Here is a 26,162-nt window from a genome sequence, read left to right as displayed (position 1 = left end):
GAATAATACGTAGAGCTAGGCCATTTGTATTCTAAAAGGCTCAACCAGCGAAAGGGAAATATTTCTAACTCTTTTATATATATATATATATATATATAGTTTACACACACTTCAACTAATCTTCATTGTCCATTAAATATTCTACAAACTCAATCAGATAAATTATAATATTATTGTAGTAGATAACCCTAAGGTTTGAACCTAGAAACTCAAAAAAATGAACAAACTTCTTTAACCGTCAGACCAATCCTTTGAGATTAATTTATACTTCATTAGTCTCAAGGTTTGAGTCTAAGAACTCAAAGAAGGGAACACACTTCCTTGATTGTCACATCAACCCCTTAGGGTTAATTTCTACTTCATTAGACAGTCTCTGAAAGGGTACATGTAACATCTCTATGCGAACCCTATACAAAGGCCAAACAAGAAAAAGACTCCAAATTCTGATAAAAAATTTCTATTTACTTCATATAAAACCTTTTTCAATAAAATACAACATATCATGCCTACACCACGTATATATAATGGTTTTGTTGGAATATGCAATCAATTACTCTTTCGAATTCTCAAAACCGTTTGATAGAGAAAACAAGAAATGAGCCATGCGTATAATTAGTTTGCAGAACAGGGAATGAAGACATTAACATTTAACAATCACCACCTCTTCACTTATTCCCATAATAGGGAAAAGGGAAAGAACAAGTACAGAATATTAAACAAATAGCTTAATATAATTGAGTTTTCTCAATAACGTTACACATACATGCTTAAATCAAATCAAGAGCTACTGCTTAGCTAGTTACAGGGAGAAGGGCTTTGTGTACACATCGAATATTTTATTAGTTGTCAACTGAGGTTCCTGCATCGAATTACAAACAACAAATTCTGAGGTAACATAACAAGATTACATCAATTTTATATTAGGAGAAAACATTAAGTAATTTTGGGCTCTGATAGACATGCGGAAAAGGTATATATGCCTCTATTTTTGGAGGTGAACAGAATTTTCGACAATTCAATGTATATTTATGAGATGCAGTGAACTTAAAATTAAAATCCCAAATTGTCAAAAGAGTATTAACAGCTTGGTAAATATACAGTCTTCTGAGCAAACCATTATAAACAAGACTCCAAAAGTGAATTTTCAGTTTTCAAAGTAGTAGCGGACTCATGGAAACAGCTGCGCGCATTTAACATTTTTAAAATTTCATGTCATGATAGAAATTCTCATGTAAACTTTTTCCAGTGCATAAATAAAAATTTAGTATTAAATCAACCAGAACTTCATTATCTATGTGCAAAAATTTCCACCTCTTAGTTACCTCAGTTATCCATACTTAGATAGCAAGTGTTAAAATCACAGCTGTCAGCAATGACCCGGGTATAAGAGAACAGAAATAGATGCTCTACAAAGTTCAAAATGCAATTTTGCACATCATACGGTTCTTTTACAGTGTCAATATCCTTGAATTTATGAGAAAAAAATAGCTTAGAACACTTCATAAACTGTTCAGTCCACTTAAAGGTATCTAATTTTGAAGGCATCAAAGGGCTAGAGAAATTTGACACTCAAAGAATAAAAACCAAATATCCCAATTGAACCTCTATATGACTCTTTAACTAAGTTGTTTGACTGTTCTGACGTCCCTATGGAATACTTAAAGAGTTGCATCCAATGATGTAAAATACTTATGAGTCCATGGTGAATAAACAGTATTGCGTCATACCATATATGGTTTTTTTTTTTTTTTTCTCTTTCTTTTTACAGTAATGTACATTATAAGTCTCCTACATATAAAAATTAGAAGTAAAAAACAGTTTTTGCGTCATGTCCATAACAATTGACATGGGTAAATGGTATTAGATACCTGCTGCTCCTGTCTCCGCATGCTGCCAACTGGTCCAAGTCCAATATTCCCATTTCAAATGGTAGACCGAGCCGCATTCAAAATGTTCCCATATGTAGTTCCGTGTCCACTCTGGATGGCTTGGATGAAACAATAAGTCATTACACTAGTTGATCCAACCCATGACAGAAACTGTCCATAAAGCAATCAGGTTGAAAACCTTAATCTCCATTCTCAACTCAACCGAGAACACATATATAATTATCCATATTAGTTCTAATTTCTAAGATTTTACCAGAGTATCAAAAGAATTTTGAGCATCATCACATCCACTGAAGGAAATAGCCTCTCCACCACTTGTGCCTTTCCACATTCCAGATCAAGGGCGATGGTCTTCCCATACACACTATCCATATCCATAGTTGCATTGATCTCATTATCAAGAATCACTCCTTGCGTTATCTCATCCAAAGGTCAAAGAGCTTCATCATAGCCATCAACCTCGTCGCTGTTCGGTCGCTGTGAACCATGACCAGAAAATAGAACACCAGTGAATCTCCGGGTTGCAACCTTGCACAAGCCAACCTAATGCTATTCTCATGTTATAATAGGTAGGATGTAAGTAGGGGTCAGCTTCTTCTTCTGCGAAGAAAGGATTTGATATTAAATTTCAGAAAATACAAAGTTTAATTTTACTTTTTAAGTTTTTATTAAATATTTTAGTTATAGAGGGTAATTATCCAAATACTGCACAACTTATTTTATTACATCAAACATTTTTCATTTCAACCAAAATAAGAATAGAGATGACATGAGCAGCACCTAGTAATTAAGATAAATCTTACATGTAGATATTACTAACGTTTAATTAATACCTCTACGACATATAAACAATTAATTTAAAATATTTTCAGCAAAAATATTTAATTAATGACTAGAACAAATTTAGAGTTTAACAACAATAATCGTACTGCTGATCAGCTAATTAATAATCCGTGTAAAATTACCAGTGACCATGAGAATTGACGACTCAGGGAACTTAAACCTGTTCATCAACAAGTACTTGATCTACTTAGCGCTATTAATGCAACCGTTGAGCTGGTTGAATGTGTGCTTATAATTGATGACGATGATCAAGGCTCTCTTACGGCAGCAGAAGTTGGGAGTGTTAAACAAGGAGGCGTGGGTGTAAGGCGAGGGAGCTACAAGGAACGTCGGAGGGTACTGTAGCTGGTGGTGGTGACTGTTGTAGGAGGAGTAATTGATGCGCGTGACAGTACGGCAGATGAAGCAGCAGATGACTGAGCCTCGCGAGGAAGCAGCTGCGTTGTAAAGCAGTTTGAGCAGTTTACAAGCATGGACTTTGTGTTTGCATTTGGTTGTGAATATTTGATGACAGAGTTGGACCCCAAGGTTAGGTTTTAATTTGTCGAGTGGTAGACTGTAGTGATACCGAAAGCTAACACATTTTGGGAGAGAATTGGAGGGATATATAATTCTTGATGTTGAGAAAGAAGATTCGAAACGTAATTTAATAGGCTTGTTCGGAAAGGAGATTCGAAAAGCGAATGAATGATCTTATTGAATCTGATTTGTGTGCTTGCGCGGTCTAAAGTCTAAAGTCTAAACTCGTAGGCGTAGCCTCTACCCACATGGGATGAACCGGCTTGTTTAAATTATTTACTTTACGGATATATATCTTAAGGCCGAATCAACAAAAGATGTATAAAGTATAAAGCGACCCTTTTTTCACTGGCCGTTCATTTCAAACCTCTTTTTTCTCGGCAAGCGTATTAGTTACAATTCCTAACTCACTCTTTCTAGAAAACGAAGACTTAAATTTGNGATGTAAGTAGGGGTCAGCTTCTTCTTCTGCGAAGAAAGGATTTGATATTAAATTTCAGAAAATACAAAGTTTAATTTTACTTTTTAAGTTTTTATTAAATATTTTAGTTATAGAGGGTAATTATCCAAATACTGCACAACTTATTTTATTACATCAAACATTTTTCATTTCAACCAAAATAAGAATAGGGATGACATGAGCAGCACCTAGTAATTAAGGTAAATCTTACATGTAGATATTACTAACGTTTAATTAATACCTCTATGACATATAAACAATTAATTTAAAATATTTTCAGCAAAAATAATTAATTAATGACTAGAACAAATTTAGAGTTTAACAACAATAATCGTACTGCTGATCAGCTAATTAATAATCCGTGTAAAATTACCAGTGACCATGAGAATTGACGACTCAGGGAACTTAAACCTGTTCATCAACAAGTACTTGATCTACTTAGCGCTATTAATGCAACCGTTGAGCTGGTTGAATGTGTGCTTATAATTGATGACGATGATCAAGGCTCTCTTACGGCAGCAGAAGTTGGGAGTGTTAAACAAGGAGGCGTGGGTGTAAGGCGAGGGAGCTACAAGGAACGTCGGAGGGTACTGTAGCTGGTGGTGGTGACTGTTGTAGGAGGAGTAATTGATGCGCGTGACAGTACGGCAGATGAAGCAGCAGATGACTGAGCCTCGCGAGGAAGCAGCTGCGTTGTAAAGCAGTTTGAGCAGTTTACAAGCATGGACTTTGTGTTTGCATTTGGTTGTGAATATTTGATGACAGAGTTGGACCCCAAGGTTAGGTTTTAATTTGTCGAGTGGTAGACTGTAGTGATACCGAAAGCTAACACATTTTGGGAGAGAATTGGAGGGATATATAATTCTTGATGTTGAGAAAGAAGATTCGAAACGTAATTTAATAGGCTTGTTCGGAAAGGAGATTCGAAAAGCGAATGAATGATCTTATTGAATCTGATTTGTGTGCTTGCGCGGTCTAAAGTCTAAAGTCTAAACTCGTAGGCGTAGCCTCTACCCACATGGGATGAACCGGCTTGTTTAAATTATTTACTTTACGGATATATATATTAAGGCCGAATCAACAAAAGATGTATAAAGTATAAAGCGACCCTTTTTTCACTGGCCGATCATTTCAAACCTCTTTTTTCTCGGCAAGCGTATTAGTTACAATTCCTAACTCACTCTTTCTAGAAAACGAAGACTTAAATTTGGAGAAAATGTTCTCGTTATCTATCAGAAATGTCTTTGACTTCCCTTGCCTCTCCACTTGAGAAGAAATCACTAACGCCTACAACACACAACAGATCATGGTTTTGTTGAAATATATTATCAATTACATAAACAATTCTCAAAACTGTTTAATACCAAAAATAAGAATTGAACCATGTATATAATTTGTCTAGCAGACCATAACAATCACTTATTCCCAAAATAGAGAAAAAAGGACAAGCACAGAATATTAGACAAACACCTAATAGAATTGAGTTTTCTCCATAAACTGTACACATCTGGAGTCACCTGCTTGAATCAAATCGAGAGCTTCACCACAAATATACTGTTTCACTACTTATAAGGAGAAGGGCTTGGTATACACATCGAATGGTTCATTAGCACTCAACTGAGGTTCCTGCATTACAAACAATTAACAAATTCAGAAATAATAACATCAGTAATATCAACACAAGTATACATAACCACAATACATCAAGGCTTTAATAGGAGAAGACATTAAATATTTTTTAGACAAATGGTTCATATGGAAATGTCACCAGAATGTCTGTCCTAATAGACATACGGAAAAGCGATGCATTATTTTTTGAGAGTGAACAGAATTTTCAATTATTCAATGTATATGAGATGCAGTGAACTTTAAATTAAAATCCCAAACTGTCAAAGGAGTATTAACAGATTATATAGTCTTTTGAATAGTCCATTTACAAACAAGACTCCAAAAGTGATTTTATAATTTGAAAGTAGCAGGGGCTCATGGAAATGCTGCATATAACATTTTCTCATAATCCCTAATATCATATCTTCAATTTTTTAATCTCCTTAGCTGCTGCACTGTTTACCACTCCTATTTCATGCTTGGAATTCTCATGTAAACTTTCTCCGGTGCATGATTACAATCAAATCAACCAGAACTTTATTAACTGTGTCATAATTCCAGCTTTTAAATACCTCAGTTATCCACACTTAAGATGGAAAGTGATAAACTTAATTTCTGCAGCATCTAATTGAAATACCAGCTGTCGGCAATGACCAAGTATGAGAACANCAGAAATGTCTTTTGACTTCCCTTGCCTCTCCACTTGAGAAGAAATCACTAACGCCTACAACACACAACAGATCATGGTTTTGTTGAAATATATTATCAATTACGTAAACAATTCTCAAAACTGTTTAATACCAAAAATAAGAATTGAACCATGTATATAATTTGTCTAGCAGACCATAACAATCACTTATTCCCAAAATAGAGAAAAAAGGACAAGCACAGAATATTAGACAAACACCTAATAGAATTGAGTTTTCTCCATAAACTGTACACATCTGGAGTCACCTGCTTGAATCAAATCGAGAGCTTCACCACAAATATACTGTTTCACTACTTATAAGGAGAAGGGCTTGGTATACACATCGAATGGTTCATTAGCACTCAACTGAGGTTCCTGCATTACAAACAATTAACAAATTCAGAAATAATAACATCAGTAATATCAACACAAGTATACATAACCACAATACATCAAGGCTTTAATAGGAGAAGACATTAAATATTTTTTAGACAAATGGTTCATATGGAAATGTCACCAGAATGTCTGTCCTAATAGACATACGGAAAAGCGATGCATTATTTTTTGAGAGTGAACAGAATTTTCAATTATTCAATGTATATGAGATGCAGTGAACTTTAAATTAAAATCCCAAACTGTCAAAGGAGTATTAACAGATTATATAGTCTTTTGAATAGTCCATTTACAAACAAGACTCCAAAAGTGATTTTATATTTTGAAAGTAGCAGCGGCTCATGGAAATGCTGCATATAACATTTTCTCATAATCCTTAATATCATATCTTCAATTTTTTATTCTCCTTAGCTGCTGCACTGTTTACCACTCCTATTTCATGCTTGGAATTCTCATGTAAACTTTCTCCGGTGCATGATTACAATCAAATCAACCAGAACTTTATTAACTGTGTCATAATTCCAGCTTTTAAATACCTCAGTTATCCACACTTAAGATGTAAAGTGATAAACTTAATTTCTGCAGCATCTAATTGAAATACCAGCTGTCGGCAATGACCAAGTATGAGAACAAAAAATAGATGCTCTAACTTTGCATATCATGCAGTTTTTGTACAATGTCAATTTCCTTAGATAAATGAAAAAGAATGCTCAGAAAAATTCACAAACTGTTCAATCCAATTAAAGATATCTACTTTTTGACTTTTGAGGCACTAAAGAGCTAGAGAAATTTGACACACAACAACTAAATGCCAAACATCCCAAGGAGCTCTCAGTGTTCTGAAATCCCTAGTGTGTACTTAAAAGATGCAATTCAGCAATCTTAACTCATGAGTACAATAGGTTTGCCCTTTTTCAATTCACAGAAAGCAAATCATAACTTTAAAATAAAAAATAAAAGAGTTACGTATTATATTAAGATCCACATATGAATCTACTACTTATGAAACTAGGGCATGTCCTGTCACCATGAATTATGCAACTTTTTTTCCTGATGCCATCATTTTGTCACCAGAACATTTGACTGTTAATTGAGCAAGTACAGAGTAGAGCCAAATCAGGGAATAAACAATCTTAAGTAAAGTCCATAACAACTGACAGTGGTCATGGTTAAACATACCTGTCTCAATCCACTACTTACACTCCCTCCTGTCAAAAGCATGGTGATTAGAGATGTCACAACACCGCCATCAATCTGACTGTCTGTGTTTCGAATTGTAGACCTCATCGCGTTTAGAATGTTCCCATATGTATTTCCATGTCCACGCTCGATGGCTTGGATGAAAGAATAAGTCATGGCACCTGTTGATGTAATTCTTGATAAAGCCTGTCCATAAAGCATCAGAGTGAGTACCTCAATCTCCATTCTTAACTGAAACATGTAATTATCCATATGCTAATGAAAAGGTTGACACAAATGCCAAAGATTTTACCGATGTATCAGCAGAGGTTTGATCATCATCACAGCCACTGAAGGAAATAGCCTCTCCACCACTTGTGCCTTTCCACATTCCTGATCGAGGACGATGGTCCTCCCATATGTACTTCCCATGTCTACATCCTCAAAAGATAGCATGTATAAACCAGGACGTACATTGTACAAACAGATAAAGAGTAAAATGGGATTAAATGCCTTTAAAAGCTTGATTGGTCATAGGATTTTCATTTTTTCTTTTTGGTGGTTGGGTGGGGGCACTTTACTTTGTGAATTTATCAGATCCTCTTATTTAACTGTATAACAAAATTTATTTAAGAAAAAGGAACTAACCTGTCCATTCTACAGAGAAATGGTAAATCTAACACGGTTCCACTATGGCAAGCATCTACAATTGCATGGAGCTTGGCCCCTCGAGGAAGTGGCTTCACAATAGTTGCATTAATCTCATCATCGATAATCATTCCTTGGGTTTCAAAATCCACAGGACAAAGAGTTTCATCATATCCATCAACCTCTTCACCAGTGTAGTTCCTCTGCTGTGAACCATGACCAGAATAATGGAACACCAGTGAATCACCAGGTTGACATCCTTGCACAAGCCAATACAGCGCCATTCTCATGTTATATTTAGTAGGGCGCTTGTAGGGATCCATTTCTTCTTCTGCATAATAAATTTCAGGGGAAAAAAAAAGGAATCAGACAAGGTCATTCTCATGCTATGTCATCATTCCCATATAAAATAACCAATAGTTGATTAATAACTCCATGTGGAGTAAGATGTTGAGGTATATTGCCATGATCATTGATGCTTAAACATTGAAGAAACTCCTTTTAACAGTAAACCGATCCATATTTTCTGCTTTAATTTTTGTCCACCACTATTGTGGCTGTTTTTTATGTCATCAGAATCTTTCCTAGTTGTTTCCAGACCATTCCTAAATGATTTCCTTTTTCTGTCATCAGTATTTTTCCTAGTTGTTTCCAGACCATTTCTAAAAGAATCATTTGAAATAATTCTCATGGCCAGAAATGCAAATCTATACATTCACATTTGATAATATCTCAACAACCAGGTCCTTAATGATTAACACTTTCATCTCCGCCACTATGACAAGTACATTGCCATCTGATATCCCAAACAAATAATGAAGATTCTTACAAGAATAACCTCCAATATCTTAATTTGCTTACCACAACTACACTTCTTATTTTTAAAGCAATCATCACATAAATAAATAAACCTACCTAGTACTCAAATTAGCCTTAATCACAACACAATTAAAAGACTTTTCAAACTAAACTAATAAACAAAGTTAAAAATATATAATTCATCAGCTAATAAAAAAAATAATAAAATCAAAAAGAATTAAACAGAAATCAAAATTATAAGTTAAAAAAAAAAAAAAAAAATTCAGAATTACCAGTAAGCATAACAATTGAGGACTCGGGGAACTTAAATCGGTTAATCAACATGTACTTCATACACTTGGCGTCATTAATGCAGCCCTTGAGCTCGTGCCTTGAGTTCCTATACGACACGCCGACGATCAACGCTCTTTTACGGCCATGCACTTGGGGCGGCGCTCCGGGAGGCGCGTGGTTGTAAGGAGAAGGAGTGCCGGCGGAAGACTGCGGAGGAGGATATGGTTGGTGTAGGGAATTGTTGGCGGAGTGGGATGATCCGGCTGCAGGAAGTGATCGAGGGTCGGCGATGCGGGTGACAGCGTGGCAGATGGCGCAACGGATTGACTGGGCCCCAGGAGGCAGCTGTAACGGCGTCTGGCAGTTGGTACAGTTCACGAGCATCAACATTGTGGTGGTGGTTGTGCGTTTGGTTTGGTTTGGATGTGAATTTCGTGATTTGAGGAAACAATTATGAAGAAAGCGTTTTACGGAGATCAAGAAGGGTAGAGGTATATATAGTGGGTGTTGAAAGTCAAACCTAAACTCAAAGGTAGATTGTAAAGAAGGGTGAGAAGGAAGTGATTAAAGTGAAAAGAAAAGAGAGATTTGATGAGGAAGGTGACGGGGAGGGAGGGAGAGAGAGAAAGATTAGATTTTGACTTGGGTGGGACGTAGCACAGTGTAAATGTACGCACTTTCCGATGATAGTTCCTAGACCAGACGGACGCGTTTTGAAATTTTCTTTGATGATTTTATGGATTTATTTAGGCTTTGGTGGGAGGTAATATAAGATTAATAGGAATATAAGATTAATAGGTCTAATCAAGTAATATTGAAAGTAATTTGATAACTTTTATTTTTTTAGGTATGATAAGATTATTAAGGGTCTGTTTAGAAGTTTTATGATAATGGTTATAAGGGTAAATCATCGTAGCAATTTTAAGAGTAAATCACCGTAGCGATTTTAAAAGGTTTTTAGTAGCGGTTTTTAAAACGCTTTACCTGTGCTTGGGAGTTTATTTTCCAACGGTTCTGAAAGTTTTTTAAAATGATAAATTTACATATATACCCATAAAAATACCTCAATGTAAACATTTAAATGAAGAGAAGTATAAATCAATAAATTACAATGTTGTTTATCTTTCACTTTCTTCACACAAACACAACCAAACAAAGTTAAAACACTCCCTCGTTTGCTGAATTAACTTTGATAAATACAGATAATGCCTACGGCCATATTTGGCTTATTATTTTTATCCCTATTCCCAATCTTATTCTCCAAATAATGTTTGACACATTATTTCAGAAATATTACCCTATTTTTTTAATTACTTTTAGACTCCATAAGGTTATTAATTTCATCAAATACACCATGAAAAAAAAGTTTAAAAATTATCAAAAATACTCCCACGACCCATACTTGCCAGATTCCGACAACCACCGTCGGTGGTAGCCAAAATCTGTACAACGGCCTATCTGACGACCATAAATGGCTGGAAGTTCACCGATCTGGCCGTGAACGACAGCCAAAGAAATGGCCGTTGTTGAGGTCAACGACGGCCAAATCTTGGCCATCGTTGATCGAAAACGACGGCCATATCTTTGGCCGTCGCTGACGGCCAAAGATGGCCATCGTTTTGGTATTTTTTTGCCGTCGACAACTACAGCAGGCCTTAGATCTGGCCTTTTCCAGTCAGATCCGTGGTGGATCTGGCCGGAAAAGGCCATAACGACGAGTTAAGACACAGATCCGACCGGTTTATGTCGTAACGCGATTTTTTGGCCAGATTCTGACGATGGTGGCTAGAATCTGGCACTGCAGATGATAGAGGTATTTTTGTCATTTTACATGTTGGGGTATTTATTAAATTAGCAAACTTAGGAGGTTTTTCTATAAATTTTTAAATTTTATCTCGTAATACGCCTATATTCAATTATCTAATACTATTCTTAAAATCATATCCAAAATAATAAACCAAACGACCCTACATTATTTGTTTTTATTTTATTTCTCTCCAATCAAACAAGAGGTCAAAAACACCTAGGTACTTATGCAACCAATAAAAACAATATGGTAATATATCATTTTCATGTCACACTCACACATGTGAATCATTTTCATGTCACACTCACACATGTGATTCAGTTTACAAGGGTCTATTTACGAGACATTCATCATCTCCAACCAACAATTAATGTCAGGACCAAACACTAGTTTCTGTATATGACAGCTTTATGATTTTAAATTACCAGTGCTCAATCCTCTGTTTTCTTTTGGTTTAGATATCTGCTTTCATATGCTATATAAATTATATGTTTCAGCGCCTCAAAATGAAATCTGGCTTAAGAACACCAGTCACTATTTGGTGGGGAAAGGAAATTTTGATGACTTATAAAGGATGAAGACCTGATAATTCTGTTTTAAGTATCCAAAAACACGGAATTGGGGTGTTATAGTATATCACGGAATAATAGTGAAAATGGGTTTTCTTGGGATAAAATTTTTAAACCAGCCAAAACATCCCGATTTGAGGTGTTTTATAAACCCCTCAAAAATACAATACACTGATTTTTGGGGGTTTTTAAACCAGTCAAAACCAGTTTATAAAAAATCTGGCAAGTAATGGTTTTAGAACACCTTAAAACCAGTCTAATTAAAACCCCCCAAAATCAGTGAAAAAAAAACTCCTAAGCTAAGGGTCTGCTTGAGAGTTTTATGGTAGCGATTATGAGGGTAAATCATCGTGACAGTTTTGAGAGTAAACTACTATAGCGGTTTTGAGGGATTTTTAGTAGCAGTTTTTAAAACACCCAACATGTGCTTGGGAGTTTATTTTCCAACGGTTTTGATAGTTTTTTTAAATGATAAATTTACATAAATGCCCATAAAGTTAAAACACTCTCTCTTTTACTTAATTAACTTTGATAAATATAGATAATGCCTACATTATTTGTTTTTATTTTCTTTCTCTCCAATCAAACAAGAGGCTCTCTCTGACAGTTATGATTGCTTCAACAAATTCCGTTATTGGAGGTCATTAGTTTCAGTTTGCAGTTGTATTTGGTTTGATGGAATATATTTTTGTTTCTTTCTATTAAGATTTGTAATGAAGCTCTTAAGAATAAAAGTTTGCTGTGTTGATTTCCATTACCATCATAAGAATGGAGGAGTTAACTCTCAAATTCACCACGCATTTTACTTACAATTGCTCTGGTAATATTTATGTAATCGGCACAGTTGTCAAATTCACCACGCATCTAGTTTTATATAAATATTACCATCATAAGAATGGAGGAGTTAACTCTCAAATTCACCACGCATTTTACAAATTAAACGAGTTGTTTACAGCAAATTAAAACCATTCACGCACTTCGTGTGCAGCATCAAGAGATTTGTGTGCTAGAAAGAAGTCAACAGCAGCAAGAGATTTGTGTGCAGCAAAGGGAGTGGAAAGGGGTTTTTTCGGATAAAATTTTTAAACCATCCAAAACACCCCGATTTGGGGTGTTCTATAAACCCCTCAAAAATACACTACACTGGTTTTGGGGGGTTTTTAAATCAGTCAAAACCAGCCCTTAAAAATCTGGCAAGTGGGGTTTTTTAAACTCCTCAAAACCAGTCTAATTAAAAACCCCCCAAAACCAGTGAAAACAAAACTCTCAAACAAACCCTAAGGTAATCTTATTTTTGTTATAATTTTATCCCTTATAAATAAAATTTTAGGATAATAATATTTTTATTTTTAAATTAATTTACATGAATTAGCTTTTAGTATTTCACCCCAATTAAATTAACTTTTTTGACAAAATTACCCTTAAAGTCAAAACAAATTGCAGCTCACCCAAGCCACCACCCCTACCCCCACCCACCTGTCGTCGCCTGTTGCCAGCCAAACCACCGTTGGTCGTCGCCAGAAGTCACCTGGAGTAATCTGGCCATTTTTGGCCAGATCTGCTCCCGATATGGCCTTTTCGGCCATCAATATGGCCAGAAACTACCATATTGGAGCCTCCCGGTGATGATGGGCTACTCACAACGACTCCAGGTGACTTCCGACGACTTCCTGCGACGGTTGGCCGTGGCCGGCAGTGACTTTGTGTGGTGGGGTGATTTTTTTATAAATTAAAGTTTTTATATAAGTGGGGGTGCTTTAACTAAATCTTAAATGTTGGGGGTTAAAAAAACTATTCAAAAATTAATAATAAAAATATTATTATATTAATATTTAAAAAGAAGACAATTTAATAATTTAAATATCACACTCACCAATTTATTCTTCCTAATCAAACATATTAATATAACATACCCACTAATTTATTTCAACTAACCAAACACATTTTCTTAAAGATTCTCAATAATCTTCAAGGTAATCTAACATTCAAGTAATCTAACATTTCTTGAACCAAACGCACCCTAAATGATAACTCAAAATTTTGATTGATGTCTACAATTTGTCTTCGATCATTCAAGGTTATAATATCTTAATTTGTTTGTAAAATTAAAAGGGACTTTTAAATTTCATTTTAATTAGATAGGAAAAAATTCATATATATACATTAATTCAAGTCATTCCAATAATTAAAATAGAGAAGTAAGAAATAGTTATTCTTAAATTTATGTATTAGTAGGTATGGCATTGGTGATGAAATACGAATATATAATTAGAATAATAATTTTATTCTTAAATGATTTATTTTAGCCCTTATCTATCCACCGCCACCAACTTTTGAATAGGGAAGGCATTAAGTCAATTGGAATTGTGTGTGAGAGAATTGTACGTATTGATTAACATTAAAGCATCTAATACTTATATTAATAACACACGTTTCGATTATTGAGTGGAGAATCATAAAATTTAAATATATTTTTAACGTGGAAAATAATTAACATACCAAATAGTGTAAGAGATTTTTTAACATATAGTTAATGAATTGGCATTTCAATAATGAAACATCTAGTCTTAATATATTTGACATATGTCCTTAGATTAAAGAAAACAAATCACATGATACGTATCTAAAAAGAGAAATTCTTAACCCATCTAATTTGTAATCAAATAAAGGAAAAATACATCAATTATTAGTGTATCATTGTTGTCGGCTTAAGTGGAGATATTCGAATATTTTTGTTAGGAGAATATTGACTATAAAAATATGCTACTTGTGCCAACAATGAATGGTTCGAGTGGATTAGTGAAACCAATAGCTAATTTAATTATTTGTTTAAAGTAAAAAATAATAATAATGATGAAATTACGTTTCTGTTAACAACAATGGCATTAACTTAGCATTACTCTAATTAAATGAATGTGGTAGGGCATCTTGGTGCCCCAATTAAGTCCAAATTTGTGCCTCATTTGCCTAGTACCCTTTTTTAGACTACTGTGTCATTCAATGGCCTAAAATGATAGCAATTAAGCCAAAAGACATGTGCTTGGTTAATTTAATCTCACATGTACTCGTGATTAGTTTTTGCACATGATACTTGCTGATGACTTTTGGTTTTAATTTAATGGATAATCTGATCTAAAATTCCTGTTTACCTTAGTAATTTTAACATATTAGTTATATTATATATAGAGCTAACACAAGGTTTGGTTTTGGGTAAAATAAGAACTAAAAGGAAAGAGGAAGGATGTCCATGCAATGAGGCCCCAGGAGAAAGTGAACACATATAAATTTTATGTGATGGATAATATAACTTTCATTTCTGGCCATTACTAAGTCAACCACTAACCACAAATGAATAACCAGAAAAACCGACGATTTAGCCTCTTCTCTAATTTTCACTTATTACTGCCTTATAAATAATTGGCATACGTTAATCATTCACCAATCAAACACACAATCCAAACATGTTGAGTAAAGAGATCAAGCACATTGCCATTTTCACAATTTTCCTCATTTATGCTGATGGGACGCCTGTTCCTATGAATAATGGACCGCCAATTCCTGCTGATAAATCACAATTAGATGGCTGGTTCCAAGCCAATGTTAAGCCTTGTAATAGCAGGCAGAAAAGTGTAGAACCTGAACTTGCTGCGGCTGAGGCTGGATCTCGTGTTATCAAGGTTAGAATGGATGGAAGTGGTGATTTTAAAACTATAAATGATGCACTTAACAGCATACCGTCAGGGAACGACACAAAACGTGTCATTCTGTGGATTGGACCTGGAGAATATCGAGAGAAGGTCAAGATTGATGGAAGCAAAAAGTTTGTGACGCTCTATGGATCGCCTAATGCTATACCGACTTTGACATTTGATGGAACTGCAGCCAAGTATGGAACAATTGACAGTGCCACCCTTGTTGTGGAGTCTGATTACTTCATAGCTGCTAATATTATAATAAAGGTTTGTGTAATTCCTTTAATAAAAATTGATATTGTATCATTCTACTTAGAAGTGTCTTCGAGAAGTAATCGTAACGTTTTGTATGGATTTTTGTGTTTAGAATTCTGCGCCAAGGCCAGACGGGAAAAGGGTTGGAGCTCAGGCTGTTGCATTGAGGGTCTCTGGAGACAAAGCAGCCTTCTATAACTGCAAAGTGTTTGGGTTCCAGGATACCTTGTGTGATCACAAGGGCAATCATTTCTTCAAGGATTGCTACATTGAAGGCACTGTTGATTTCATTTTTGGATCAGGAAAGTCATTATATTTGGTAAGTCCAACTCCTTGAAATAGATAAGAGTATTTGATTACTTGTGCTATTATATATAAAATGGATTTTGATGAATGCAGAACACGGAGTTACATGTGGTGGGGGATGGAATGAGTCAATTTACAGTAATAACAGCACATGCTCGGGACAGTGAAAACGAGGATACAGGATACTCATTCGTGCATTGTTCAATAACTGGGAGGGGGAGTACATACTTGGGCAGAGCTTGGAAAACTAGCCCAAGAGTGGTTTATGCTTTCACCAGCATGGGCAAGGTCGTCACACCAGCTGGATGGACCAACAATTTCCATCCCGAGCGCGATCGGTAACCTTAATTTCTTGATTTACTTAACGAATCAAAATCTCTCACCAACTGAATTAATGAATCATGGTATAAATGAATTGCAGGAGTGTTTTCTATGGAGAATACCAGTGTTCAGGAGCAGGGTCAACTCCAAAAAGTAGGGCTAAATTCACCAGACAGCTAACCAAGGAAGAAGTCCAACCCTTCCTCAGCCTTGGCTACGTTCAGGGAGCTCAATGGATACTCCCTCCTCCCACACTATAAAAAAAAAGCCTCTTCTTAATAAATGTAGCTGCTGCTTTAAGTACAACTTATGAACGTAGCATTAGAGCTTGTACAAATTGTTTAGACAAGCTTACTTTATGTAGCACTGGCTTTGTACAAGTGGCCAAAGCCTAAACATTTCTAATTTATGAAATTAGAGATTTTATTGTAAAGTTGATCAGTTACATTAATTGATCATTTTATTGAGATGTTAATAAATTATTCTTAACAATGAAATATGAAGATTCAGTTTATTATCTACAAAGAGTACAATAGAATTTCTGAAATATATATATATATATACACACACATATGTATTATAAAATTATATTTTTTTTGGCATTCTATATTATGATTGATAATTTTATATAAATATCTACAAAATAAAGTTTAATTGGAAGAACTAAGTGATTTGATATCACATTATCCATACGACATATCATGTAATCTTACTTTTTGTTTATAAAAGTTGTCAATTTTAAAAGATTCTCAATAATAAAGATTTTTATATAAATCAAAAATAAAAATAAATGTAACTGTGGTATGAGTTTATAGGACGAAGTACAAATGACATTATACGTTATAAATGACTTTTTTTTTTTGTGAACAATATTTCCTTCGTCTATTCTTATGCCCACTGAATCACCCAATTATTATATGACTCAAAGCCACACCACTGACCTAAATTTTCCACAAAAAAGCACTACAAACTTGAAAGTCCTAAAAAGGCGAACATTTTAAATTATTATTATGACTCAAAGCCACACCACTGACCTAAAGTTCCAAAAAAGCACAACAAATTTGAAAGTCCCGAACTTTAAACCTCTCCCCTGGGCCCCCGTGGACAGATAATAAACAATTCAACTATTATGGTCAATTATATTCAAAAGGTCTTGTATTTGTGTTGTGGGAGTGAGAGAGATAATACCATATTTGTATAATTACTTTGATGCCAATATAGTTTTAACATTAGACAAGTTTCAATGTAAATCTTATATATATATATTGTTTATGGACGAGTCGAGTCTTCTGTATATAACTGTATTTGTTCATTCAAAATTTTATAACACATATGTAATTTTTTTTTTTTTTTGGCATTCTATTATGATTGATAATTTTATATAAATATCTACAATAAAGTTTAATTGGAAGAACTAAGCGATATGATATCATATAATCTTAGTTTTATAAACTAAAATCTTATCTATTTTAAAAGATTCTCAATAGTAAAGATTTTTATATAAATAAAAAAAAAAAAATGTAAATGTGGTATGAATTTATAGGACGCAGACAGCGCAGTACAAATGACATCATATTTCCTTCATCTATGCTTATGCCTACTGAATCACCAAATTATTATATCGGGGATGCGGGCTCGAAGTCTCACAACTGACCTAAATTTCCACAAAAAGGACAACAAATTTGAAAGTCCCCAATATGGCAATATATATTATATGGCAATAAGTTGAAAAAAATACTTGGGTCTGCCGTCTGCGCGTTTCTATCAGATTATAATTATTGACTTTTCCACTCACTGGCTCACAAGTTAAAGTCTGCCAAAAAAATTCCGCAGACAGGGAAGCACTAAGCAACTTCTTGCCAAGTGGGTAAAGGTTGAATATCGTCACTAATTGCTTAAAATATTTCTGATTTCACATTATGTAATCCCTACAGTTTAGTCCTTGCCTCATCCTCTCTGATTCATAGTTGTGCAAAAAAATCTATATAAAGGAGTAGGAGCCTTGTGTTAGAGGCACAAAAGTGAGAAAGATTAATTAGAAGAGAAAAAGAAAAAATGAGGGCTAGCTTATCATGTGGTGCATTGGTGGTGTTGATGGTTGTGGTGATGGGCGTGTTTGAGATTCCAATGGTGAAAGGAGCCATAAGTCCCAGCCAGTGTGAGCAGGAGAAGAGGCTTCTGGTTAACGCATGCAGGGCAGTTGTATTAGGCCGAAACCCCTCTGCCAACTGTTGCCAACGCGTTAGAGTGACTCATTTTGAGTGTGTATGCCCTTATGTTACTCCTAAGTTGGCTGCTCTCCTTGGAGTTCAACGTACCATTAAGCAAGTTCAAGGGTGTGGCAGGACTGTTCCACGCAACTTCAAGTGTGGAAGTAATTACCCCTTCTCACCCCAGAAGTACAATCTTACTGTTAATTATAATAGCCTATATGGCTAACTTGATTTTCTTATTTTCTGCAGGTATCACTACTCCTCCATGATCAGAAAGAATCGTGCCGAGATGAATGATGATCAATAAAATGATGTCCAGTTTGTGTTGATTTGATCGGCCAGCAGTGAATAACATATGTTTCTTTTCAACTGCTCTTTTGCATATACATGTGCATACGAGTAAGGAAGAGAGATGTAATGAATGTATAAGCTGTTTCTATTAATTCCTAAATCAATAATAAGATGACTTCGCATGCTTTTTGCATATACATGGGGTCTTTGGTGTATTGTTGTGACTATTTCGTACGTTAGCAAGTGCACTAATCGACAAGTAATAAAGTGATGAATAAAGTGTGAATCCCACATGGACTGCATGCTAAACAAACAAATAAATTGACTAATCTTAATTGTTATTTGAGATAACGAAATTGATGATATGAATTTAAAATAAAAATAAGAATTGGTAGAAATTAAAACAATTAAATAACAAATACAAATATCACTATATGATAAAAATGTTAAGGGTTTCGATTATACCTAAACCAATGTTGACAGACATGCTATAAAATTCAAATTCAAGAAATTTATTGATCTAAAGATAGCTAAATCCCTCAATTTAACACAATTGTGAAATTCATTAACAGTTAGGTTTCGCTCCCGCTTAAAACCTAAACTGGCCACATAAACCTCATAAGACTCTCCCGAGTATCCTATTCAATCTATGATCTATGCTATTTTAATGACCTAAAGTGATTTCACCGCCCGGTTTATCATCACATCAATAAAACAGTTGAACACAATGAAACCCTAATCAAAAGAATTCTAATCAAACTTCAACGCCCGGTTCATCATTCAATAAGAGCCCTAAATAATTAAAGAAACATTATATCCAAAAGCATTAAGCAAATCACACAGATTCTTGTAGAATAATAAATTCCTGAATGCTTTAATAAAATTGAAAATCAAGTCAACATGGTTTGGTAGAATCTACCCCTTAACAGTAACAATCTACCCCATAATCAAAGTGATAACAATCAATATCAGTTTTGAACTCATCATCATAACAATTCCAAACTGATACATAAAAGTAGAGTAAGAGAAAACAAAAACTGAAATCTTGAAGAATTGATTTCTGGAAATGTATCGCGCCAACTTCTCTTGAATGAATGTGCTAGACTCTCTCCTTTGATCTCCTCCTCCTCTTTGATGTGTTTTTACAAAACCCTAGCGCCACATACCCACACCCCCCCCCCCCCCCCAAAAAAAAAAAAAAATTGCTAAGGAGCTCTCTTTTTGTTATTAAAGTCGTGAGGGTATTATGGTAAAAAACCACACTTAAATTAAAAATAGATGATAATAAACTTGTCTTCCATGAACTGATGTAACTTTCGGCTCAATTTTTAACCATTTTCTAAGCTGAACTGGATCACGACCAAAACATAAAAGTTGTAGCCCTGTATCTTATATTTCTACTCATTCAAGAATTATCCCAATTTGATGTCTACAGCTCACGTTATGGCAAAAATACTAATGTATGTTCAAAGACATTTTTCTTCAGTTCACAATGGACTGTTCACAACTTCAAGCCAAGTTTTCACCATCTTCCAGTTAGAATAAGGAAAAAACCCAAACATGAAAGTTGTAGCTCTACTTCTTAGATTTTCATAGCTTCTAAATTCAGGTCATTCCGAGTTGAAAATCTCAAGTTACGTAATTTACGCTCAACACCATCATTTATGCTCAAAATCATCGTTTAGGCCTACAAAGTAAAATTAATAGAATTATTAGCAATTGTGTTGGAGATCCCATATCAACTAGACACGCTCAAGCCAATGAGTTTATAAGAATGGACAATTCTCCCACTTAATAAGGCTTTTTGGGTGAGGAGTTAGGCCCAAAAACCAACAAGTGGTATCAGAGCCAGCCCCATTTGAGCTGAGTGATTGACCAACGGTGGGTTGCCAAACTATCTCCATTTATAGGCAAGTGGACTATATGGGCTTGACCATGAGGGGGAGTGTTGGAGATTCATATCGACTAGACACGCTCAAGCCAATGAGTTTATAAGAGTGGGCAATCCTCCCACTCAATAAGTCATTTCGGGTGAGGAGTTAGGCCCAAAAACCAACAAATTGTGGCCCAAACTATATGAGAAGTATCCTATATCCTATTGAAATTCAAATACAAAATCACTATGAAAAATAGGATTATCATGTATTAATCATAAGACAATTATTCGGCACACAATTTCTCCTAATTTTTGTTTGTGCCAAGTCTCAACACGCACTAAGCTAGTTCCTATACGAACTAAATTTGGATGAGGTTACATGTACCTGATTGTACTAAAAACCTTCTCTATAAATTACTCATAAATAGTTCTATACATCCAAATTATGTATAAATTCACCATCAACCCAATTATTTAGTGTTGCGTGTGATTTTTTCATCAAGCTCGGAGAAATCAGTGGTCAGCGAGGTTATAGCCCGATCCAGAATCAGTTCAGCTTAATCAATTGCCCAACCCAACATAAGCTCATCGAGATATAGCTCAACCTAGCACAAGCTAGTCGCGACCAACCTCGACAATTATTCAATCAGCTCACAGATAACCTCAGATCCCAGATATCTTAGAAGGGATCAGATCGACAACAATCTTGGCGTAATCTCAGTACTCAAAGGCAAGAATATCGGAGTTGCATTTCAATCTTAATTGTAATCCCTTTATTTTTGTTTTTTCCTTTATACAAAGTCTGTATATAAACCCCTTTCAACAATGAGAAAGGGGTTAGCAAATTATTCTAGGAATACTATTGTAAACTCTCACAGCAAATACAAAAATAGTGGACATAGGCTCAAAATCTTAACTAGCCGAACCACTTTAAAACTCTTTGTGTTACTTATTTTACTACATTTTTACATACATTACTGGTTATTCTTAATCACGCACACATTGGTTCTGATTCCATCAAGGTTAATCAAATCACTCTAGCTGGTGCGAATCCCATATCAACATTTAGTTACCACTTCCCATGGATTAATTAACTTAGTTTTGGAAACTAAATCATTGAATTAAGTAATTGCAGGATTGACTATTATGGGGAATACAATTGCTTTTGACCAAAGGCAAAACCCCAGTTGCAGGGTTAGATACTCCAAGCATTAAAGTGATATACAGAAGCTTGATCTTTCCTCAAACTTGATCATATTCAGGATTATAATAAGAGGTATCGGTTTTTTTCCCTACTTTTCTGGAAAAAAAGAAAATGATGAAATATGACAAAAATTCGGAGCCCTCTCTCTCTCTCTCCAGAATATATAATAACAGATTAAATATGGGGTGAATGATGATGAGAAAGGACAAGATATGCCACAAGAAAGATGACAGGTTGAAGTGTTTTTATACTAACTAATCTGAAAGGATAATTAAGAACTCAGAAGTACATTATTTTCATGATAGGTCTATATATTTTTTCATAACTTATATATTGTTCCTTGAATAGAGCTTGACAGGAAGGCCCATGGCAGGGTAGGGAATGGGATCTGCTGTCATAGGCTCATCTGGAATCTCCTCAGTCCACCTGTAAGTTGTTATCAAATAGTGAATTATCAATAGCACTTCCACTCTAGCAAATTAAGGCCCAGGACAAATTCTTTGACCCGCTCCAAAAGGAATGTAGGTGTATGGAGGCATCGACTTTGTCAGGGTCTGGAATCTTGATGGATCAATTTTTTCTGGTTCTGCAAATATTTTATCATCCAAATGCGTGCCAGAGGTTACCCACAACACCAGGAATTTTCACTCGAAACCTTACACTTACATACATAAACAAATTGGATCAAGCTAGGAATTCTACTTTTAGTTATAGATATCGCTCTCTTAATTCTACATATTACGTACCTGCCATCCTTTTGGGGATATCAAAACCATCAAACCTGGTGTCTCTCCAAGCACGCCTGAAATTGCCAATAACTGGAGGAGTCAGTCTCATGATTTCTTGAGCTACACTCCATGTGTATTTCATCATTTGCACCTCTCGCCGACTAAGCTTTCCACCACTTCCTTCACTAGCCTTCACAACTTCCTTTTGCTCTATCAAAGTTTAAAGTGTTTATTGCAACCAAGTTCAAATGTAATCGACAGGGAAAAAAAAAAAATTCCTGACAGCTTCCTTAGATATAAATTGTAATAATTGGCAATTTAGATTACCTTGAAGGACTTTATCACAAATTTCGGCATCCCTAGCACGGAGTCTCACAAAATGGATAAGTAGAATTGCAATAGTGTCATGGCTTGCCATCATTAGAGTTATAAGATTATCAATAATTTCTTCCTCTAACAAGGGTTTACCATCTTCATCTCTCAGACTGACTAAAGTTGATATAATATCTTCATGAGAACTCACTTTCCCTTCTTCCAATTCTCTTCTCCTCCTAGCAATTAACTGAGTAAACAAATTTCTTATCCTAGCTCGAGCAATCAATGATTTTCTATACAAGGTCCCTGGAAAATTCAAAGGGACGCACCGTATTCCTTTGAGGGCAATTGCAAAATTCTCTAATAATGCATCTTTTTCCTTTCCTTCTGATAATGCGTAGAGGAGACTGCAAGTGACTTTAAATGCAGTTTTCTTCAGCTGGGGTGCTACCTTTACCGACTCCATACCATTGAGTTCCTATAATAATTACATGTAGAAATCAATATATATATGTAAACTGTCAGCAATTGATTAATTGGCTTCAAGAAATAAGAACAGATGCGTAAATTAGTGGATTCTAAATAGGCAGCAGAATTTAATGACTCTTGTATACTACGTACCAGGAATAATTGTTGCTTGATCAGTGAATCCATTTCACATACATATCTTTAGATGCTTTCAGGTCTTAGAAAGTTTATAATTGCGCTCTTAACAAGCTTGTATCGAGGCCCAGAAATCTCAAAGATACTATTGTTTCCAAGTATGGCTCTTACAGAAGCTGGTTGGTTACGTGCAATGCCACTATCACTGTCACTGAATATAAATCTGTTACCTGCTTGGCCAGTAATAATAACGGCATTAGAACCTATGAGCGAGGTCTTGAATATTGGTCCATACTCATTGGTACACTTCTTCATCCATTCAGCAATCAGGTTCTTTTTCTGTGCCTTGAAGAAGCTTAAAGGTTCTCCAACAATAGGCAAACCCAGTTTTCGTGGAGGAAGCTTTCTTCCCAGCTGAGGGTAAACTCTATATCTCCAGCATCCAGCCAAAAGAGTTACTAGGGTCACAAGAATAAGAGTTGTAATTTCTGGGACGAAAGTGGAATCTTCATGGCGAAAGTTTACTTCCATTGCTACGAATGAACGAGATCAGATGGCATATATAAACTTATATACTTGGAGAAAGAAGGGAAGACCAATCAGAATCTAGCGACGGTGATAACTTAGAGAGGATATCGTCATTTGATTAAAATGTGGAATCTTTTATTGAACGGCTGGAAAACAAAACTAGAAAGCTTAGATAGTGATGTATATTGCACAAACCGAAGGAACCATGTTGTGCTTCCTAGAGATGGACATTTCAACAATATGAAAGATTCTTTCCTCATCTTTTTCGTGGGGAAATACGTATATAGCATAACCACTTTATAGTAATATTCAAAATTTTGGTATCAACTTGGATCAGTTATAAGAAGAATAAATTTTACGTCGTAATAAATTATAATTTTTCTAAAAACTTGTCTCTATATAGTATTAATTACATGTATATTATAATAAATATATGTCATGTTATATTACAATAAATATATGTTATATTATATTAAAGGTTGAAGATGAAATAAAATATTTATCTAAAGCTGTTTGGGACAATGATTTATTTTTTAGAGTTGTTATCACATATTTTATCTTGTAAGTATGTAATAAATCGTTAGCATTGACACCTTCTTGTTGAGCCAAAATATTTCTAGCTCTCAAACATATTTAAAGCTTCTTGATATAAAACTTGTGATATTTTCATACTACCATCCTCAGGATTATATTTTTCCTCTTCTTGTCTAATTTCAATAATGATTTCTTCCTCAGTCAAAGCATACACGACTTGTTGTTTATTTAGATAATTGAGAAAAACATTAATATCATTTTATTAGTGTAGTGAAGTTGTCGAATCTGATCACTCAATTTTGTAATGATTCCTTGATATCAATTTCCATACTATTCTAATAATACTAAAACAATGAATTTTGAAATCTTAATATTACTAAAACATGAATTATAAAATAAGAAATCAAAATAATAATTCTTGTAACTACACCTTTATTAAGTTATAACTTTTTTATAGTAATAAATTTAGTTGGTCCCAACATTATAATTATAGAGATGTTCTACTGTATAAGGTTAACCTTTTTATGGGATACCGCTCGGCTCTTACGTACACTCCAAATTCATTTGACACGATTCTTTGTAGTTATCAAATTTGTAAGCAGGAGCTGTCTCCTTGTGCTGGTGTTGTCTTTGGAATCCTGACTCTGGAGATAAACTTTAAACTCTGTATTCGACAGTTGGATTTCTTTCGTTTTTTCGTTTTTAATAGTCGAGACAGAGATGTATTGGAGGTTTTAATTAGATCTTGAAACTTCTTCCAACTTTTACTCTATTTGGACCATAGTAAAATTTATGTTCATTTGCCCAAATTAATTTTACCAAATCTATCAGCAACCGAAAGTGCATACATACACGTCACAAGATTAACAAAATTTGGAATTTTTGATAAACTTCCAAAAGGTTTTTTGTAATGGAATAAATTAGTTGACAATAATAATAGCAATAATACTTTAGGTACTAACAGATTTTATTAACCAATGTATTAACTTAAAGCATAATACGAATATCATATATAATTTTAATAAAAATTAATATATTGATTAGTAAAATTCGTCAATACGCATAACATTACCCTAATAATAGACTGATCTCGCAAAGTAACTGTTATGCCTGGGAGAGTAAGGGCTGACGTGGGAGGGTCACGTGGGGAATGACTTGCTCCCGTCAGAACAACAAACACACGTCAGGCCTGCCAAACGATATGGAGTTCCCACGCGTCCATTTCCCTGCTGTAAACCGTGCGAAGTCAGCTTGGGAAGAGGGTGATGGGACATAAAGCCGGATTATATCCTGACAATCACACCAACCCAAGGATTTAATGATGATTACACGCTTCAGCTTGATATAAGAAGAGGAAGACCCCTTCATTAAGGGGATTCAACCATTTTTACCAAAAATCAGTCTCTCTCTCTCCTGTAAACAACACATTTACTTTTTCTAAACCTCTTGTAAGTCAGTCCGCTGTTGCGACCTGACCCACATTCACTATCAATACAAATCAGTGGACGTAGGACTTGCTACCTTAGCATCCGAACCACTTTAAAAGTTCTCATAGCATTTATTTCTCTTTATATATTCATTTTCACGTGTGCTTTTTGATC

At 34.8% G+C, this 26,162-nt stretch overlaps 4 protein-coding genes, 1 long non-coding RNA gene and 1 pseudogene across 6 annotated transcripts; 2 read left to right on the top strand and 4 right to left on the bottom strand.

Annotated features, from left to right (window-relative positions):
• Positions 1 to 662: 662 nt before the first annotated feature.
• On the bottom strand, positions 663 to 3,675 carry LOC116135680 (annotated as a pseudogene).
• Positions 3,676 to 4,801: 1,126 nt separating this feature from the next.
• Positions 4,802 to 5,952, bottom strand: LOC116135681. The gene is made up of 2 exons (XR_004128938.1): positions 5,182 to 5,952; positions 4,802 to 4,998 (listed from the first exon to the last, which is right to left on the bottom strand). It is a non-coding gene; the product is annotated as an uncharacterized LOC116135681 (long non-coding RNA).
• A 156-nt stretch (positions 5,953 to 6,108) lies between these two features.
• Positions 6,109 to 9,871, bottom strand: LOC116135679 (metacaspase-1). The gene is made up of 5 exons (XM_031421398.1): positions 9,319 to 9,871; positions 8,228 to 8,558; positions 7,893 to 8,013; positions 7,580 to 7,786; positions 6,109 to 6,382 (listed from the first exon to the last, which is right to left on the bottom strand). The coding sequence occupies exons 1-5, from the start codon at positions 9,707 to 9,709 to the stop codon at positions 6,323 to 6,325; spliced, it is 1,110 nt and encodes a 369-aa protein (XP_031277258.1). The 5' UTR covers positions 9,710 to 9,871; the 3' UTR covers positions 6,109 to 6,322.
• A 5,285-nt stretch (positions 9,872 to 15,156) lies between these two features.
• On the top strand, positions 15,157 to 16,648 carry LOC116135754 (putative pectinesterase 63). The gene is made up of 4 exons (XM_031421472.1): positions 15,157 to 15,654; positions 15,755 to 15,961; positions 16,042 to 16,286; positions 16,370 to 16,648. The coding sequence occupies exons 1-4, from the start codon at positions 15,157 to 15,159 to the stop codon at positions 16,527 to 16,529; spliced, it is 1,110 nt and encodes a 369-aa protein (XP_031277332.1). The 3' UTR covers positions 16,530 to 16,648.
• Positions 16,649 to 18,269: 1,621 nt separating this feature from the next.
• Positions 18,270 to 18,955, top strand: LOC116135757. Its single transcript, XM_031421475.1, has 2 exons — positions 18,270 to 18,643; positions 18,732 to 18,955. Exons 1-2 carry the CDS (start codon positions 18,325 to 18,327, stop codon positions 18,749 to 18,751), a joined length of 339 nt encoding a protein of 112 aa, XP_031277335.1. The 5' UTR covers positions 18,270 to 18,324; the 3' UTR covers positions 18,752 to 18,955.
• A 3,305-nt stretch (positions 18,956 to 22,260) lies between these two features.
• Positions 22,261 to 23,587, bottom strand: LOC116135765 (taxane 10-beta-hydroxylase-like). Of its 2 annotated transcripts, none has more exons than XM_031421484.1 (4): positions 23,518 to 23,587; positions 22,909 to 23,374; positions 22,600 to 22,791; positions 22,261 to 22,514 (listed from the first exon to the last, which is right to left on the bottom strand). In XM_031421484.1, exons 1-4 carry the CDS (start codon positions 23,548 to 23,550, stop codon positions 22,510 to 22,512), a joined length of 696 nt encoding a protein of 231 aa, XP_031277344.1. In that variant the 5' UTR covers positions 23,551 to 23,587; the 3' UTR covers positions 22,261 to 22,509. The 2 variants fall into 2 exon arrangements, with proteins under 2 accessions (XP_031277344.1, XP_031277343.1); XM_031421483.1 differs by having other exon boundaries at positions 22,261 to 22,439.
• Between the last annotated feature and the right edge of the window lie 2,575 nt (positions 23,588 to 26,162).

This window comes from Pistacia vera, unplaced genomic scaffold (genome assembly GCF_008641045.1).
Source record: "Pistacia vera cultivar Batoury unplaced genomic scaffold, PisVer_v2 Contig302, whole genome shotgun sequence".
Taxonomy (NCBI): domain Eukaryota; kingdom Viridiplantae; phylum Streptophyta; class Magnoliopsida; order Sapindales; family Anacardiaceae; genus Pistacia; species Pistacia vera.
The sequence above is the reverse complement of the archived record's forward strand: the minus strand, read 5'-3'. Positions and strand labels throughout refer to the sequence as shown.